Genomic DNA, 19,015 nt, shown 5'->3' with positions numbered 1-19,015 from the left:
GATTTCCATGCTGTTTCTTAATAATAAGAAGCATAACAACCTTTCAGTCCCATGTCTTCTTTTTCACTCATTTCCAGAGTTATGTGGATGATCAGTGAAGTGCTCTCTTTCAGTTTTAAATGTGTTCTGAAGTTTTTCATTTATTCTGCATCTATGTACAATGGAAGAAATGCAGAGTTGCTTCAGTGTGTTTGTTATTGTTAAGGAGTGTACATTTTGATTAATGTTTCTACCAGCATACTGATTATAATGCACATATGACAATTAATAAAAATTATCATGGGTGGCCTACGTTATAAATGATCAGTTGCCTCAGTGTGCTTTAAATTGCTAGCTTTTCAAACTTCAAAATTATAATAATAATAGTTTTATTTGTATTGCACTTTTCAATATAGGTTACAAATTCCTATCACACATTAGGTCTTTTTTAACAGCTGGATGATTTTGAAAAGGTTTTGATTTATAGCAGAACGAAATAAAAACATAGACAAATTAAAAGCTGGAGGGCAAGAAAGAAAACTACTTATTGGTTAACTTAAGCTGTAATAAGTTGCTGTTGGTGGACTAGTTTTCTGTCACTGGTCTCGCTCTTTGTTTGATTTCATCAGCATCTTCACTCCTTGCCTCATCAATACTCAGATCAACTGTATCCATAATGTTTGTTTAAATTTTATTTTAACTTGTGTTCCTTCTCACATTTTCTCTACAGAGGAGACGGAGAAGGATTGCCGTGGAAAGGTGAGTAAAAGATATCATCTGGCTGCATAATATTTTTTTGTCAGAATCTGAACAACCCTTTTATCGCTTCTCATCTGGCTTAATATCTCCTGGGTTACAGTAGTTCAGTTAAACAGACTGCATGCACACAGAGATAAAACTGAAGTCAAATGCTGAAAATGTGATAAAATTCAGGAAAGTCTACAGGTAAGATAAATGAAAAATCAGCACAGTTATAAAAGGTTTTTCATTTAAATAGAAACAATCTAAAAGAAAAACAAATTTAAGATTCTGCCCGCATTGTTTCATTCAGAAACATCCAGTATATTAACTATAAAGATGGTCGTATCTCACAATCCCAAGTGGTTTTTAAGCAATATTTCATCATCATTTTCTGAGATCAATAACTAGTTTTTAGTACAGTTTTATGAAGTCATTGTTATACTGCAAGTACTACACATCATAGCACACAGGGCTGTTCATGTAGCATGCCAGATGAGGATGCTGTAGAAAACGGCTGAGACTGCTTTTGTTTTCCTTTGAGCTCATCTGTCTCTTTCTCTGTCTTCTTTCTCCTTAGTAGGAGTCCTTTGGCTAGCATTGGAGTAGTGCTGTTGTGGTAGATCAACTATTTCTGTCTCTTCCCTTCCCTTCTTCTTTTCCTGTGGTGGATGTGTGTGCACACTGGTGTTGATGGGGGTGGTTGCGTGTGTGTCGGGGACATATCAATCTATTGGTCTGTCATTGGTTTCATGGTTGGGTGAGTGTGTGTGTGGGGGTTTGTGTTTGAATGGTGGTTGTTTTGTGGGTGTGACTGTGTGCATGAATATTTGTGCGCCATGTGTGTATTTGTGCATGTTGATGTTTGTGTGTGTGCGTGTTGGGGTCTATCAGGTGTCGGTCCCGGTGTTGCCCCAGGCCAGGCGGGGTGACCGCTGGTCTTGGGACCCGGATGAGGAGCGAAAGCGTCAGGAAAGGTGGCAGCAAGAGCAGGAGCGCATGCTGCAGGTACTCAGTATACCTCAAACGGTAAAGCATGGCGCATGAGTCTGCAAGGTTAGGGGTTCAGTTCCTTATAGAGTTTAGTGGGTAAAGAAAGGCACCAGCACTGTGAGGATTAGGTGCAGAAGCAACTGAGTGTACAAACAATTTTTAAGGAATAAAAATGATTGGTTTAGGTAACCCTCAGCCCATGGCTGTGTCAAACTCATTAAAGAGACATGTTTTGACTCTAGAATATTAGAGATGTACCTTTGTTAATGATAAAGAAGTATTAAAATGTTTGCTAGCAAATGCAGTAGTGGATAATCATGTAGCTTAAAAAATATTACAAAGGAAAATATATATTAAAAAGGCTCTCTGCTTCTGTAATTAAAAAACTAATATATATATATCAATTAGCACAGCCCACATGATTTAATTTTTGATCAAAGCAAAGTGCATTTTGAGATGAGTAGTTAACAAATAAGATATGCATGAGTCAAGCATAAGCCAGGCATTATATCTCAGCAAGTATTAATTGGGTGAAAAAGATGAGAACAGTCTAGATGTCTTGACTTAAAACTGGGCTAAGTTTGCTTAGACATCTAGTTTATTATAACTGTTGTTTAAACAGCATTTCAATTACTATATTTCATTGTGAAGCAGGTCCTAACTAGATGTTGACATGTAGTCAATTAGATGCTTAGAATAAGGGGGAAAAAGAGTTCTATGTAACCTAAACCCTTTCACTTTTCAAAAATATTTAGCCCAGTTTTAACCCAGATGTTTAGCCCTGACATAGGAGACTTTACTGTTTACCAAACCCTGAAAGTGAAGTCAAACCATGTTGTAGCACAGTAAGCTGCTGTGTGAGTCAGCTCAGAATCAGATGGATGCCATGTCATTGCTACTTGCAAAGCTTGCCTCCATGTTTGTTTTATATTGAGCATATCCTCCCCCAAAGGCAACTACTCCTACGCACACTATGACCACTAGAGGGCGATGTTGTGCAGTGGAAGAACTTCTACTTTGGTTTTATCCACTCACTGTCTTCATCTCATGCACAACCACAGACAAGGACTTTGTCCTAGGTTGCTGCTATTGCTGCTGCCCAAATCACCCTCTCTCTCCTCAACCAATCAGAGGTGCATCTCAGGTCCAATAAACATTTAAAGGATTCATTGGTATCCGTGAAATACTGTACTCATCTACAGTGTAATCCTGATAAATTGATCAGCACCAGTGATGAGAACAGTTTTTTCTGCTTTCCGGTTGTTGCAGGACTGTTTGAGATGAGATGAAATGGATGAATGTCTGGTACATCAATGTGCTTGTTATCTCCCCTGTTGATTCTCTGTTGTCTCTGCGCCTCAGTCTTGGACTGTCATCTGTCTTGCTTAAGTTACTTTCTCTCTAAATCTGGGATCTTTAAATTTGGCCTTTTTTTAGGGTTCCAACACAAGTCTGAAAAGAGTGAAAACTAGTCTTATAAGGTTTGTGCTTGTCTAAAATAATAAGTGTCAGTTTGATTCATATTTTTTGTGGTCACTTTGCCCACTTACTATTATAGTACTGTACATCAAGGAAAAACCTTCATTTAAGGCAGATTTTAAAATGAAAACTGTGTAGGAACCCTGTGCTCCACAAACTCTGCATGCTCTACGTTTGCCTTTTGTCCGCAGTGCCTGCTTCTGGTCTCTTTTGTTTGCTATTCCCTAACACACAAATATCAGATCTGAGCAAGTGTTTAGCCATAGCAGAAGAATAGCAATGTCTTTAAGTTGAGGCTTATGTTTGAAGTACACACTAAGGACATCTTATATGGAAATTGTAAAAAGTCACCAATTTTTACAGCAGGATTTACAGGTCTCAGTTCTTTCTTGGATTGACTTAAGCAGGATGCACTAGGAGAGAATTTTATCATCGACTGATTTAGACCTTTTGAAAACCTCTCAGAGCCCTGTTGATGCCAGATATGTCTGCGCATCATCTCTGTTTTTCTGCCAAAATATTCACCTGCAGACAGTTTAGTCTTCCTCTTCAAGGCTTGAGGCTCTGTGCAGTATGTCATGTGTCTGTTGCCATGGTAACAGGAGAAGTACCGGCGCGAGCAGGAGAAGCTGAAGGAAGAGTGGGAGAAAGCGCAGAGGGAGGTGGCAGAGGAGGAGAAGAAGTACCACGAGGAGGTGTGTTTATGCTTGAGGGCACTTGTTGCACCTATGATGTGTTTTTTGTGTGTGTGTCTTTTGTTTTCAGTGTAGCTAACTTACAATACCTGAAATCAGAGTAATTTTGGATGTGGATAAGAGCAAAAGTTAAATGTACAATATGTGTGAACTGTGTATTTTTATATCTAAAAGAAAAGTGTGTTTGCTGACTGATAATCTTAACCCATGATAGGAGTTAGGTGTTGTTGATAACTCACCCAACTCTCCCATCACAACAGGAGCGTAGGATACTGGAGGAAACTGTGACGCCTCTGACTCCCCGCTCCTCAGCCCTGCCCTCCCCCAGCCGAGGCGAGCTCTCCTCCACTTCGGAGCCCCAGGACACCATCGTTCGTTCGCTGGCTGACTGGGAACGCAAGCAGGAACTGCTGGAGAGGCAGTCGGTGAATGGCTGATTGACTGATTATAGATAGCTTGTTAGACGCATGCATTCATTTCGTATCAATTCAGGGGGAGTCTCTGGGTGACAATTGATTGGAATAACTTGAGTGGGCACAGTGTTTTTTAAGTGGTTGTTCTGCTAACTGTTCCCTGTTTGTGATGGGAAGGCACAGAGGGCCAGCACAGAGAGTGTGGAATGGAAACGGAGAGAAAACGACAGGACCAGTGACATCAGCACAGCTGATGACAGCATGAAAACAGGCAAAAGGTTTGTGAACTATAGTAATAATAGTGGTAAATGTTTACACTTTAGCCGACATGAAGTGCAACAGTGGCTTAAAATGAGGCCTTATGTGCCTCTCAGCTCTGTTTTCTCGACAGGGTACCATCAAGGGAAAATACTCTCTATTTTAGTAGGATCAGTGAAGTAAAGTAAATAAAGTATGAAAAGCACAATACAGAATGTGACATGTGTTGGGTATAATAGCAAAAACAATTGATCCCAACGTGGCTTGTTCCTGATCCTCAGCTTGGTGAGTCAGAGCAGCAGTCAGACAGAGACACCCGGTCAAAGTCTGCAGAATGGCCAAAAACCTCCCCTAATGCCGACCAAAACCTCGACTCCAGTGAAGAAACAAGAGCCTACAGCAGACAGCAACAAGCCCAGCCGGCCTGCAGGAGACAGGAGGTGTGTGAATGTGTGTGAGAAAAGCCTTCAGTTCAAGGTCTGCTACAATTCCTGGATTTGGTATTCTGAGAAAGGAAGTGTTTTTTAACAGGAGTTCAGTTTTACTTTTCTGTTTGTCTCTTGATATATTACAAGTAAGGAGAACACTGTAGCAATCATACAGAAGACCGTGACAGTGTGAGGTATAAAAAACAATCAAGCACAGGTCACAGCACCAGTATGTACTTATTATCACACCAAAAAAAATATTCTAAGCATTGTTTTATTTCCATGTGTGACTTGTCTGTAAAATCCCTCTACGTTTCAAGGCACCATAACACTTCTCATTGTTAATCAAAATAGATAGCACTCACATTTCATCCTGGCTGTAAATACATATTTCAAAAGTCCGGAATAGTGACCAGCAGGGCTTTTGTTAAGCGTGGGTCTTAGTAACACCTTGAGTTAAACCATTTGACCAGCAGGTGGCATCTTGTACCTGCAATCCCCCCATAGTCATCCTCTACATAAAGAAACTATAGTCTAAGACAAGAAAAGTGTTATGGAAATGCAGTAGAATTCTATACTATAGTAACACTGCATTTTAAACAATGGCCAAACATTGCTTGAGTAGGTGGCACAGCTTGTTCTGGCTTCGATTGGTTCATTGGCAGCCAATAGAGTTGCTGTAGCTGGGAGTCATCATCATGTTGCATGTTGCTGTCCCATTTCCAGGAGTGGTCTAATTGATAATAACGTGGGCCGCAGCTCATCAAACCCCCCCACAGCATGTCCACCACCTCCAGACACACTGCCTCCAGCACCCAACAGGTACTGCATCACAAACAGCCTTCATGGAGGGACGGGTTCATTTCTGCACTGTCATTTTCTGCTTTGCTGCCTACATTTCTCTACCCATCTCATAACACGTACCACTGCAGCAAGGACCCTTGAATGCAGTGGGAATTTCCACACACTACATGGAAAGAAGACTTTTTATTAATCTATTTCTTTATTTTACATTGAAATGTACATCCGTAAACGTTACTGCAAATGGGCCGGAGTTGTCTAGAAATTAAAAAATAGCACACTGAAGAACCGAGAGGACGTGTAGAATATGAGTGATGGGACGACACATGACTGCATCAGCTGTGCAGAGAACAAGCACATAGGACCTGATGGACATCACTGAACACAAGAACTAAAACAGCAAAGACATAGACCAACAAGCTAACAGAAAAAATAGCAGAGAGCTGCAGAAGTAAATAAATGTAACTCATCTATTTTTGTACACTGCAGTCCACTTCAGTGATAGTGGAAATGCAGAGGATGCTATCTGTCCTTTAGATCGGAGTTTCTGGGTTTAGGTTTGTTATTTCTCTTCCTGTCTTAAGTATTCCAGTACGACAATACACAGACAGAGGAACAGCTTATTAACGCTGTGTTTCTCTTTCAATATTCAAAAGAGCTTAACTGGTTTAGACAAGTAATCAGTACTTTAAATCATTTACAGTCCTTTCTAGTATCATAGGTTCTGTCTTTCTCTCTCCTTTAGGTCTGTCAGCGGGAAGAAGCTGTGCTCCAGCTGTGGGCAGCCGTTAGGAAAGGGGGCGGCCATGATCATAGAGACCCTCAGTCTCTACTTCCACATTCAATGCTTTAAGGTCGGTGACAGAAAGAAGAAAGCCCTTGTCTTCTCAAAAGGACTTTTTATGTCAAAACTTAGTATCGTCCTGTTTTATTTAGTTTTTTATTGATTTGATTATCTATTAAAGAAGTATGCATAATTTGTATTTATTATTATTATTATTATTGAGAAATTCCATGAAAAGACAAAACGAACAATGAACTGATCCTACTAACAAGTATTGTCAGTGTATTTAAAGCCTGGTATATCTTATTCGTCTGCACCATAGAGCTCCTTTGTTGTTGAAAAGCTTTTACAGTGGTGGAGTGGTGTGAGCCACACCATTGCACTGGATGACATGTTCCCTTATTATTAATATGGGCTTTATTGTGAGTCAACCCCACATCACACACAACATCATGCTGCCAGAAATACTTGGTAGAGCTCCTTAGTTCTGTTGTAATAAAGTCAAAAAAGGTATATAATAACAGTAGCCTAATCCTTTAAGACTCTTCTGTAATAACAACTAATAATGAATAATTATTATTAATAACTATTTCTCTCTCTCCCTCGCTTTAGTGTGGGGTGTGTAAGGGACAGTTAGGCGACACGACCACGGGGACAGACGTCCGGATCAGAAATGGCCTCCTCAACTGCCACCAGTGCTACATCCGCTCCCGCTGTAAGTCCCTCCACCCCTCTCTCCCATGTCTTCCTTCCATCTCTCTCTTTTTGGTCTCACCCCCATTTCTTTCTGTCTTGTGTCTCTTTAGCACTGTTTCTATCCATCTATCCAAAACATGAATGAATTATGAATATGGTCAGGTTCCAAGCAAATAAACCACCATCATGAATATTAAAAAAAAACTTTTAAAATTATAAAACGGGTAAGGTGTTGTTATACTTTATTGTTTGCTAATATTGGCCATATATCATATATTCACTGATGAATAAATGCAGTTTTCAATAAGGTGATGGTGTCGTAGCACCAGCAGTAAATAAGGTGCTCATAAACCAGGTAGAAAAAAAGACAAAGCTTTGTTTGATTTATTGTTTTTTCAAAGTTAACTTGACACTATTTTATGATAAACATTTAAGGTGTATTTCAAAGGTTCCGTACTTTATTGCAGTCCCGCTGTGTGGCTAATAAGACGGGTGTATTTTAATAGAAAAATCCTACCCAGTGCAGCTTTAATAAAGAAATGTCAGACACAGTGAGGCTTGACTAAATGGAGGGATGAAGCTGCATCAGGAGGAAGGTGCTGGGAGGAAGAGAAAAGGGTGATGTAGTAGCTGGGAGTGGATGACAGTTACTTTCCATCCCTTTCACCTTACCTGCAGAAGAGCAAAAGTTCAAGTTTTCTAAAACACACAGCTCACATTTACATAACCTCTCAGCAGCTGTTATCATTTAGTGATCAGAAAACCACAAATCAAATCAGGGCCTCAATCGACAGAGTTGTAAGTCATTATGCTGAATTAGGAGGTTTTATTACATTAGATCCGCATGTCCTTGACCTTAAAATCCCTTAAAAAAGAACAACAAAACAATTGTGGTTAATAAAAATTGTGGGCTTCTTTCTCTTTCTTTCTCTTTTCAAGCGGCTGGACAGCCAACCACGTTGTGATGCTCAACAGAAAAGCACAAGGTTCATGGAAGAAACCCCGTCCCTGTTTTAACCCAGTTATCTGCAAATCATGTCCTTCACAGTGTGTCGGGATCTTTGCATCCGCTGCCGTTCAATAACAAATGAAGATTCATCATGGGGGCCAAACAGGGATCTGGGGGACAGTCAAACATTTAAAATATATATATATATATATATATATATTCTTCATGTGTATGTCATTTGATATGTGGGTGAAATCTGGATTTGATTGGTTCACGTACCACCACAGACTCTGTTTCATCATGCAGCAAGAGAGACTGTTCTGGGGTGGCGGCCATGTTGAAAAGAAAACACAATAACATTTACAGACGCTTCAAACTGGTTGGAAAAAATGTGAATATTTACCATTAAATTCCATATAATGGAAATGCAGTATATTACATAGTTAATGAATCTTTTTTTTTATCATTTAAGAAAGGTTTTCTTAATTTGGAGTGATACAATGCAAAAACTGGAGAGAAAACTGAATATGTGGTCGGCAGCTCAGATTGGATTTTGTAATTTCTCTTAACAGGCTGGATCTGAAAAGCATTAATAATTTTATGCCCCTTTAATGAAGTACTAGATAAAAACAAAAGATAAACATCATTTAGATATTGCTATAAAAGTCATTATAAACTATTTAGATCCACAGACACTATATATACAGTAAATCAGTTTTTTTTTTATCATTTGGCCTGTACTATGTCTCTTCTTCTGTTCTCCTGAATAATATTAGCTTATAATATAAACACATATTATAGATGTAGTTTCATCATTAGGGCAATAACACGACATGTGAGCTGTTTGTGTGCGTTTGAGTCACAGCAGGTTGCTCCTCGGCCAGCCTGTCCGCTTGGAAAGTCAGGACTTCAATGTGCCTTAGGAAAGCAAGGTGATGCAGGAAAATAAACACCAGCTATATGGTGTTTAAGTTCTCTTTTTTTGTTTTGTTTTGGGGTGTAGGGAGGGAGTTTGGCCAAATTTGAACCCTTATACTGCAGACAGACAGGCTGCAGCCCTCCCTCAAATCACACTTCACTTCAGTTGAAGTACTGTTTATTTTACATAAACAACACCCTTAATTTCATATTCCCCCATGTGATTCCTCAGTGATTTGCAGTGATAAAAAAACAGAGGAATACATTTGTTTACTGTTTGGAAAAATACAGCATATATACTGCAGGGGAAATGGGGAAACCATTGATTTAATTTTGAATGTTTTATTCTAGAGCGATATAGACTTCTGTATGCTATTAATTGAGGTTTTGATAATTGCTCAGTGGTAGGATTCATTTATAAAATAAAATAAATATAAAAACACAAAAATCACCAGTACATGTTACAGCTAGTTAAACAGCAGAGATAATATGAACACACATACCAGCAGCAGTTGCATCTGTGCAATATTTGGTTGGATGAAAACTAAAGATCTGTGCCGCCAGCTGGACATTTTTAGTCACTTGCTTCTTTCTTTCTTTTTTGCACTTGTATGAGAAGAGCTCGGTAATGTATTGTGGATATAAAAAATGCACGTTTAAGCCTAAAACCAAATGATTTGCTGTATGAAAGCAAACTAGCAGCCTCCTCCTCCTGAACTGCGTCCTATAGCCAAGCTTCTCTTCCAGGTTCATCTCACTGATCTACAGTATTTTTAAGCTTCTGTTCTGATTGTGTATTTCATTTTTTATCCCAACGTAGTTAATGAATAAATCTCGGCTGAGTCTCTAATAGTGGGATCTTTGAGAAGGAGCTCTATATTCAGACAGTCTTCTTAACAGGATAGTTGGGGAATGAAACCTTTTCGTCTGTTCTGTATTTATTGTAATATTCACATGAACACTATCCGAAATATAGATTAATTTGATGTTTAAATGCAATGGCATTTATATCATACTGTATGTTTATAAATAAAATGTTATAAATTAAAACTGGGCTTTTGTCTCTTATTTTTGCAATAATCCCAAATACAAGTGAAAAGATTTTAACTAAAGGAAGAAATGTGGTAAATAAATACCGTAAACATTTGATACTGCAGGTGAAATCTTAAATGTGTAAAAGAGCATACTGAAAGTCGAGTCCTTTTGGAAACCTGTGTTTCGTTGAAATCTGTTTCCACCTCAAATAGTGTAGTGCTGCACTGGTGGCTTTTCTATTTATTTTATTTTTGAACCTTTATTAACCTGGTAAGCCTCTTTGAGAGAGACCTGACAAAAACAGCAGAATATAAACAGCTGCAAGAAACAACAAATCACACTACAGATTGTTTTAAAAATACGATAAACAGACAATAATTCTAAAATAAGGCTAAAGAACAGACACAATTAAGAATAAAGTCCATTATCACAGAGTTGAAAGGAGTCTTCAATTCTGCCAATAATGTGAGATTCATTGTTTAATTTGGGTTAAAGTCAGATTATAGACTTTGTAGAAATTACTGTTTGGAGTTAAGCTAGTGTTGGGTTCATATTAAGGCACCTGAACAGGTGTTACACCAAATTCTATGACCTGATGATTCAATGACCTGTCCAAAAAGATGAATCCATAATATTTTCACTGGGTGACAAGTTCTGGTAACGGTTTATTTAAAACTGTGAGCCTATATGTCTTCAGATAGGGTCATAAAATCTGATGGCTGTTATCACCAAACATTGTGACACCAGAAAAGGACAAAATACAGTGGCCTGTATTAGTATGGATCTGTGTGTAGAGCAGTAAGACCTTACCTGTCAATGTTTGGTCATTATTTAGTACAACAACCAGTCTTTTTTTCCCCTTGTAGTTGATCCTGACATAATGCTTTTTGTTTCAATCTTGGAAAAAAATGTTTTCAATCTCTTCTCCTGTATAGTATTCTTTGCACCACTGAAGCTTTTTCAAAGTCTGTAGAATATCAGAAGACCCACACTTGATTCTGGACATTTGCATTGAAATTGGGTTAGATTATGTTACTATAAAGGCAAATATTTTTCCTTTCTTTTAAAGAAAAATTAATCTGGAGACTCAATGAATTGCACCTCTTCAGTGCTGTCCTTGGTGCTGAAATCTCTGACCTTTGGTAAAAACATTTTGCATTTATGACTGAGCAATCATAGGACACCTGTTTTAGGATAATATAAAAAATAATGAAGATAGAAATGAGTAATGATAAATAAAAAACATAACTAATAACTGAGCTGCATTTCATTATTTCTCTAAAGAAAACATGACAAAGCAACTTGGACTATTATTTTTTTTTATCATCAACAACCATTTCAATGGTACACCTGGAAAACTATGTGCACATGTAGAAATATTTCCTTCTTAAATATAAGCATTCATTACCTACATATAAATAACTTTCAGATCCTGGACAAAACAAGTTACATAATGCTCACAAAATGGAAGGGAAATCATTGTAAAATCAGACAAAGACAACATGCAAATTATATAGAAATAAATACAATGTTTGCATCCATTCCCTTTTTTTACCCAAAATAAATTCTTCGAGGGAATTTTGTAAAACATCAAAAAGACTTGTATGATCGATCTACGAGGGAATATGGCCTATGGTTCAACTATAGGAGACAATAATACGTATTAACACTATACAATTTGAGCCACAAAAACACTGCCGTAGAAAGACACACAAAACATACAGATTTCCTGTCAGAGGTGAACATTGCAGTAGTTTGTGCCTTTTTTCTCTCGAGGAAATAATTGTGTTTATATCGATAATTTAAAGAAACTAAACTCTCAGCAGCCCTGGAAACAAAAACACAGCTGCAAGAGGCTACTTCCGAACAGCAGATTGTGTGTATAGAGAACAGAGTAGCAAAATGCGTCAGCGTCTCGTTGGGTAATTGTTGTGTCAGACCGTGGATTTGTGAGGGAGCATCCTCGGTCAAGGATATTAAACGTCTCTCTACCAAACAAAGCAGCTGTTGAACTCTGACATATAATGTGACTTAACAAGACTCCTTTGCTCACTGATGGCACGTCGCGTTTCCAGTGCGCAGACGTCTGTGTATGCTCATAAATTTGGCCCATCTCATGAAAATGTTCATCTCAACAAGCCACGTCGTCCAGTATTCAGTCTTAAATGTGTCATTTTTTCTTAAAACAAGAGGCGGTATGGTTTCTTGTTCTGCGCGGTATTTTCAGTGTCATTTTGTTATTAGTACAGTAAAACGCCTTTGAAACATGTCACCCAACTTGCACTTGTTTTAAGAAAAAAAAAGTTATTATAAGACAATGTAATTTGTCAAGATGGATATTTTTACAGCAAAAGGGTCCACTGACCACAAGAACGGCGCAAGGCATAAAAATAAAATAACAGAGTTGTTATCTTCTTTTTAACTGCTTTTTATTGTCCGTGAGTCTGTCTCAGGCAATTGCTTGTCAGTCTCCGGAGGATGAGGAAACTCTGCTCTGTGTTTCTTCCCCCGCTGTGAAGCTTCATTAGAACATGCTGGTCTTTACTAATGTAGCTTTGGCTCCGTTCTGTCTTTGCAAAGACGACAGTACGCTGGCGAATGGCCCGCCCAATGAGTCCGGGATAGAGGTGATGGTTCCCGGGGCGGTGGCCCATCCTTGGCTGGGTGCTGTCACCCCCATGCCGGTGGACACGGATGTCTTCACTTGGTCTACCTGTCCGTTCCCGGTGGTGTTGACCTGGCCTCCGGTCGGACTGGGTCCGCCGCAATTGGAGGTGGGCACGGGGTTCGGGCCCGGTCCTCCTGTGCTGTCGGGGTCGGTAGATTTGGTGTCTTTGCTGTCTTCATCTCTGGAGTCTGACTTCTTTCCAGAACTGGACTTGGCAGCCGCTGCGGCCGCTGCAGCTGCCCGCTCCTGCTTGCGGAACTTGGCGCGCCGGTTTTGGAACCACACCTGGAAAATGGGTGTAAGTACAAATGTTAAACCATCACTAATGTTTGGTTTGTGCCAAAAGAAAAAAACTGCTTATCTAACACTATTGATATTCGATCTCAATATGCAATTAGCTGTCTTGACCAAGAAGGCTCTTTAGCATGGTTGAGGTTGCTTATAAATGCGTTTTGAGGTTTAAATGTCTAAAATTGCCCCTAAAGACAAACAGTATCTCTTTGTTTTGCGCATTAATGCATAAGAGTGTTAGATGGTGTCAGCTGGTGTAGGCCAGTAGTTCATGATATTAAAGCAGTAAAGCTTAAATTTCACTAAAATGTGTTTTAAAATGAGTGATTAGACGCAACGTGATAAAATATTTCATAAATCCACCCGTGCGTAATTATGGGTAATCGTGCGTAATGGGAGCAGGTCTGTTGTAGAGCCGGTGGCTGTGTACCTGCACTCTGGCTTCAGTCAGATCGATTTTGAGTGCCAGCTCCTCTCTGGTGTAGATGTCCGGGTAGTGCGTTTCTGCAAAAACCCGCTCCAGCTCTTTCAGCTGGGCGCTGGTGAAGGTTGTCCGGATGCGCCTCTGTTTTCTCTTCTCGTTCAGTCCGCCGTGATCCGTGAAGAGTTTGTAGGGAACTGTAAACGAAATAAAATGTCACCGTGAGACGTGCAGTGATCTTATCTGTGCAGTAGGAGATATGAGTGTGTGTAATTGAGATGTTGTCAAATGGAAGTAAATTCAAATTCGATATTTTGTACAAAATCGGGTTAAGGATGCAGGGCTAAAGCTTTCAATTGTATTATACATTTGATTACCTGTGAATTACTTCAGAATTGATAACGTTGCTGACCTGTGATGCGGTTAATTGTAATGTTAAACTAATTGTTGCTCCTCAGATTGAGATTCAAGTTTGAAAACTTGTCATAATGTTCCCATCCGCCCTGCTTGTTGCTACTGTAACTCCAATTCAGTGTCAATAATGAGCTTTAGTCTTTGGTTATCTAATTATTTTCGAAGCTTTATGTCTCATCGCAAAGTAAATAAATTATGCCTATCATTTTGGCAGCTTAAGATAATTCTGTTGGCGGTTTTGGGTGTGACTGGGATAGTATAACCCCTTAACCGAATTACCGCTTGCCTGCAATCGCTTCTAACGTGATAAATTCTTTCATTTGTGTAAGCAAATTTCGTTTGGTAAATACTAAACACATTTCCATTTTCAAATGCAATCAAGACGTCCTATAATACACCGGGTTGAGGCTCCGGAGCCGCTGCTTACCTGCGGCGTAGGGGCTGCTCTGGTGGTCCCGCAGGGTCCCCAGGCTGCAGGACCCCGGCGTGAGGGAAGGACAGCCGGAGGTGGCCCCGAAAGTGGTCCTGATGGGATTGTACTGAAACCCACTGGCTTGACTGCACGAACTGAAGTCCGCATAGGCCGATGCCAAGCTCGACGTGTCCATCCCGGCCATACATGACTCGTAGGCAGAGGAATTTAGGTAAGAATACTCCATTTTATACATTTGAGAAGGCTCGGTGGAGTTAGAAAGCTGCACTTCCCGGGAAAAAAGTCAAACCAAAACGACCCAAAAGTGGGTTAGAAAGTAAAAAAAAAAATAATAAAAGCAAAAATGAGAAGGACGCGCGGTCTGAGTTGGGGGGGAAAGATGGCTTGTTTAGTTTGAACTGGTTGGAAAGAGGCTGGACGGTGGGTAGATGTTCACTGCTCAGCGCCTGCTCCAAAACTGGCCTCCTTTATAGGAACCTAGCCCTGTTTTATGAAAAGCCCCCTAAGAGCCGCCTAGCCTGAGGTCTCTAGAGCATATAGTCCTCATAATAAACTTGGCTCTTTCCGCTTGGACAATAGCAAAGCGTTTGGTCTTATTGCTAGCGCTTTTTTACATGACAATAACTCATCAGTCTATTGGGCTGGCACTGGGGGCCCGGGCTGTCCAACCTCCCTATCATTGATCCCCTGCATCTCTAATTAGAATTTAATACCACGCCATTACGCACCCCTCCACCACCACCGCCGCCCCCCTCCACCCCTCTACCCATCCACCCCATTCCTCTCCAACCACCATCTTGCCCTTTAATTCAATCACACCACTTGGAAATAATGAAAGTTGGGTGACGATTCTCCCTGATCCAATTTTCTCCAAGCTTTTAAGCCTTTTAAGCGGCCGTATACCTTGGGCAGGATTTCACATAGTATTCCCCTTCTGCCTCTTCTTTTTGCCGGTCTGCTCCGACTGTTTTCACTCTGGTTTTGACTCTGGTCTTCTGCAATGAAGCAGGCAAAACATGAACATTTCTATCAGGTATAACGGTCAATTTAGTCGTTCCCTTTTGGAAGTGAGGTCTCTTTTTTTCAAGTGCAACTGGTTTTAATAATGTTTTTTGCAACGTGTATAGCCCATATTATTCTGCTTTGTTTCAGGACACTGTTACATGAAAACTACTGAAACAAGCAAAGTATCTTACCACTGGCTGGTTTTCCTTTTTATTTTTAAAGAAAAATACAATTTTTACACTGGATATGGCTACACTCTGTTTGAGAGGTTTGTTCAGGTGAAAACAGTGTAAGCACAGCAATCACATCCATAACGCCAGTGCTATAGGCTACCGAATACCTCCTTGGTTTGATTTCTTGTTGTTTTTCTTTGTGTTTTATTTTACGTTACACTTCACGGGTTATAAAATGTTTTATTGTTTTTAATTGGTAATTTAGACTTTTAAATCACGTCTTGGCCATTTCTGGCTCATGACTGTGCAGCAGCTAACATTGAAGTAAATAAATGAAAGTTAGAAATTGTCTCTAAGGATTAAAAACCCAACAAATTGCAATTTACGCACAGTAGCCTAATAAACGAATTTGCAGCTTCGGTTTAATAATTCCCTTTTTGCCCAATAAACAACTTTTTGTTGCAGTTCTGTCGGTTGACTTGCTGCAGTGTAATCTCTGCTAAACTTCCGGGTGTGTTTTTATGATTCAAATGAGTTTGTAATTGTCTTTATTACATTCATTATTTCGTTTATTTGGCAAATAACATCTTTCTAATGAAAGTAACGAACTGGCGAAGCAGTCATCGGACCTCTTAGGCTCACAATATTGGCTGAGTGGTTAATTTGGTTTGTGTAATAAGGTGAACCGTTTTCCTTGGCGCTTACAAACTCGGTGTGTTCATTGGACCGAGTTCAAGTCCTCGTTTGAAGCTGTGGATTTTTTTCTCTTCCAAATTATCGAAACACAAACAAGCGCAACAGGAATTCTGCTGCATCAATTAAATTTAGCAGATGAGTGTTTGAATTTATCCAGCAATGGTCGTGTTTCAGTGATTGATCTGTGAGACCCTACGCTGAAAAATCACTATAATATCCCTTTAATAATCCTATAGGGAGTGAGTGTGTCTCTGATGCTCAATTGTGAGTTTATATCAGTATTTTCATCATGCGTGTCTGTAGAATCATTTTAGACACTGGATATTATAAGCTTTTGTTGCACAACCTATTAAATTTTATTATAAGATTATTATAGATCTTGGCTTTGTTTTTTTTTTCTTATGATTTGATTTTATCCCTCACAATATTGATCTTATTTTTCATCACAATTAACGAAGGCTGGAAAAATATGAAATAAACCTTTACTTGTTGAAATCGGGACTACAGGGAGACATTAAAGATAAAAATAAGAGGTCTTCTAAAACACATACAGATCAGCGTCTGAGGTCTAAAATTGAATTTGAGGTGAGGTAATTCCAATGCAAACCATCTTTTTACGTCAGTTTAAGATCTTCTTTTTCAAATACATTTTAAATACAGTTAGAAACTGTGTCTTTCCACATTGGCACCGCATTCATTTTTTTTAAGCTGTCGTTTGATGAAATATTAACTGTTTTTTTTGTTGTTGTTTTTTTGAAAAAGAGAGAATGAGATTTTAAGCTTGCATAATGGCACCAAACGCCTTGATACATTGAACATCTTGTCAGGTGGTGTAGCTTGGATTTGCCATCAATTAATTTTCTCCACAATTGCTGACGTGTTGCAGTGTGTTTCTTGCTTTTCTTCCGTGTGTACATTGTCTTTTCAACGAGAACAACAAAAAAGTTCATTCTTTCTTGACACAACCCGGTCTCTATTATGTAAATGTTTTCTTTTTTTATTTCCCCTTTTCTACACACGAGCTGGGACCCAAAAGTTGTTCCAAATGGTTAATTTGATTATTGAAACCAAAGAGCCAAATGGTTCACCGTCCTCCCTCCACGCGTCTGGCAGCGAGAAAAGAAACCATCTCTGGGAATTAATCTAATAACGCTCAAAGAAACGAGAAGTCTTTTCTGATATTTCGCCGAGGCAAATACAATTATAGCTTTTAGCCATCGGTTTCTTTCACTGAAGCCGCTCTTTATTCTTGCGGTCTATAGTCCCTCCGCCATAGTCCACCAGCTATTGAAACGCCTCTCTTTTATAGTTTCAACATCTTTTAATTCTTTCAGCTGGTTCAAGTGGGATGAGAAGCCGCAGTTTGATATTTTGACGTGAGCGTGTTAAACCCGAAAGGCGGGAGTCTGAGTTAATATATATATATTAGCTTTTGCAAGATGCAAAATGTGCAAACAGTTTATGTCCTGCACGGTGAGGGGTGGGGTGGGGTGGGGAGGCTTGTGGCTGCAGGTTGCGTGTCGTTTCCAAACAGTGCAAACCGTGATTTAAAGTAACATAATAATCATTTCATTCAAGTAAAGCGGCAGTTAATTCGTAATTATGTGCCTAATAAAGGGCTTCAACCATATGCCTTCACTTAAATAAATCAGGAAAATGCGATGTGTGCGAAACCCTAAATTCCCCTGGCAAGTGCCGGACAATAGCCGGGATATGGGAGGAACTCCTCTCCATTTAGTGCGCACTATCGTTGCTCAGCAATATAGGAATGTGGGTCGACAGGAGGGACAAAAAGAGGAACAAAATGCCATTGTCTCTGGATGGATTGGATGGATCCACTCCCCCGAAAAGGCAAAGAAACAGAGGAGGATAAAGAGAGAGAGCGCGATGGGAGGGTCCCGCTGTCACATTTCACCTACAACGTCTCACTCATCCGCCCGAGGAAATCCTACGCTTATCAAAACGGTTATTAATAAGGCCGTGAGTTGCAGAGGAGGGGCTCGAGAGCAGATAAAAAATTCATTTTGGGGATGCTCTCCTGGCAATTTAGTCTGATGTCTCAATTTGACAGGATGGATAAAAGCGAGGGTCGCGCTTTCATCTGCAAAATGCGTGAAAACTATTAAGATAGAACTATCAGGGGTAAAAGTGGCTGTTCTACTTCCACAATTAAAATTCAATTATTATCCAAAATAATTTTATAAATAAATATTCTGTAAAACATAATAATCCGTTTTTATATTTAGTTATTTCTCTAAGTTGTCTTGATTAAGGTCTGAACCTACACACGTGTTAATACAAGAGAGGGGAGAACAAAAATCAGACATCTGAGTTAAAGGTGTTCCAGGCCGATGCGTAAAAAGCGCATCGCGTTTCCAAGCGCACAGATGGAAAGTGACATCTGGAGAAGAGGCGAAATTCAATTAGAAGCTGGTTTCTTCTCTCGGTGTCTTCGGGAAAAAGCGTGCAGCACAAAAGCTTTTAGTGTTTCAGTGTGCTGCGTGCAGGCTCATGTTTTTGTTATTACAGGTCTTTTGATATATTTTCACCTGATGGTCTTCTGTCTGGCACACATCTGAGGGCGTTGTGCGCCTCGGGATGTAGAGGAGGATAAACCTAGCTGATCACATTGTGCCCATATTATTATTCAGGACATACACTTTATGCATCTTTACAGATTATTTTAAATTCTAAAATAACAACATGGCGTCAAACATCTCACAAATATGAAAACAAAGCAGAGGGGAA

At 39.5% G+C, this 19,015-nt stretch overlaps 2 protein-coding genes across 8 annotated transcripts in view; one reads left to right on the top strand and one right to left on the bottom strand.

Moving 5' to 3' along the window:
• Nucleotides 1-10,181, top strand: part of LOC119888525 (LIM and calponin homology domains-containing protein 1-like) — a 98,115-nt gene extending 87,934 nt beyond the window's left edge. For 6 of the 7 annotated variants that reach the window (XM_038699118.1, XM_038699119.1, XM_038699117.1 and 3 more), the window contains 9 exons: nucleotides 710-738; nucleotides 3,792-3,884; nucleotides 4,145-4,309; nucleotides 4,475-4,575; nucleotides 4,837-4,995; nucleotides 5,710-5,805; nucleotides 6,530-6,638; nucleotides 7,181-7,283; nucleotides 8,204-10,181. In XM_038699118.1, coding sequence (XP_038555046.1) covers nucleotides 710-738; nucleotides 3,792-3,884; nucleotides 4,145-4,309; nucleotides 4,475-4,575; nucleotides 4,837-4,995; nucleotides 5,710-5,805; nucleotides 6,530-6,638; nucleotides 7,181-7,283; nucleotides 8,204-8,229 — 881 coding nt within the window. In that variant the 3' untranslated portion in view covers nucleotides 8,230-10,181. The remainder of the gene's footprint in view (nucleotides 1-709; nucleotides 739-3,791; nucleotides 3,885-4,144; nucleotides 4,310-4,474; nucleotides 4,576-4,836; nucleotides 4,996-5,709; nucleotides 5,806-6,529; nucleotides 6,639-7,180; nucleotides 7,284-8,203) is intronic. The other variant, XM_038699121.1, reaches the window with a different exon arrangement.
• A 1,291-nt stretch (nucleotides 10,182-11,472) lies between these two features.
• Nucleotides 11,473-14,911, bottom strand: phox2bb (paired like homeobox 2Bb). The gene is made up of 3 exons (XM_038698646.1): nucleotides 14,388-14,911; nucleotides 13,556-13,743; nucleotides 11,473-13,119 (listed from the first exon to the last, which is right to left on the bottom strand). Exons 1-3 carry the CDS (start codon nucleotides 14,626-14,628, stop codon nucleotides 12,691-12,693), a joined length of 858 nt encoding a protein of 285 aa, XP_038554574.1. The 5' UTR covers nucleotides 14,629-14,911; the 3' UTR covers nucleotides 11,473-12,690.
• Between the last annotated feature and the right edge of the window lie 4,104 nt (nucleotides 14,912-19,015).

Source organism: Micropterus salmoides, unplaced genomic scaffold (genome assembly GCF_014851395.1).
Source record: "Micropterus salmoides isolate LMB-PRFRI ecotype aquatic unplaced genomic scaffold, ASM1485139v1 Ms_hic_scaffold_5, whole genome shotgun sequence".
Lineage (NCBI taxonomy): Eukaryota > Metazoa > Chordata > Actinopteri > Centrarchiformes > Centrarchidae > Micropterus > Micropterus salmoides.
The sequence above is the reverse complement of the archived record's forward strand: the minus strand, read 5'-3'. Positions and strand labels throughout refer to the sequence as shown.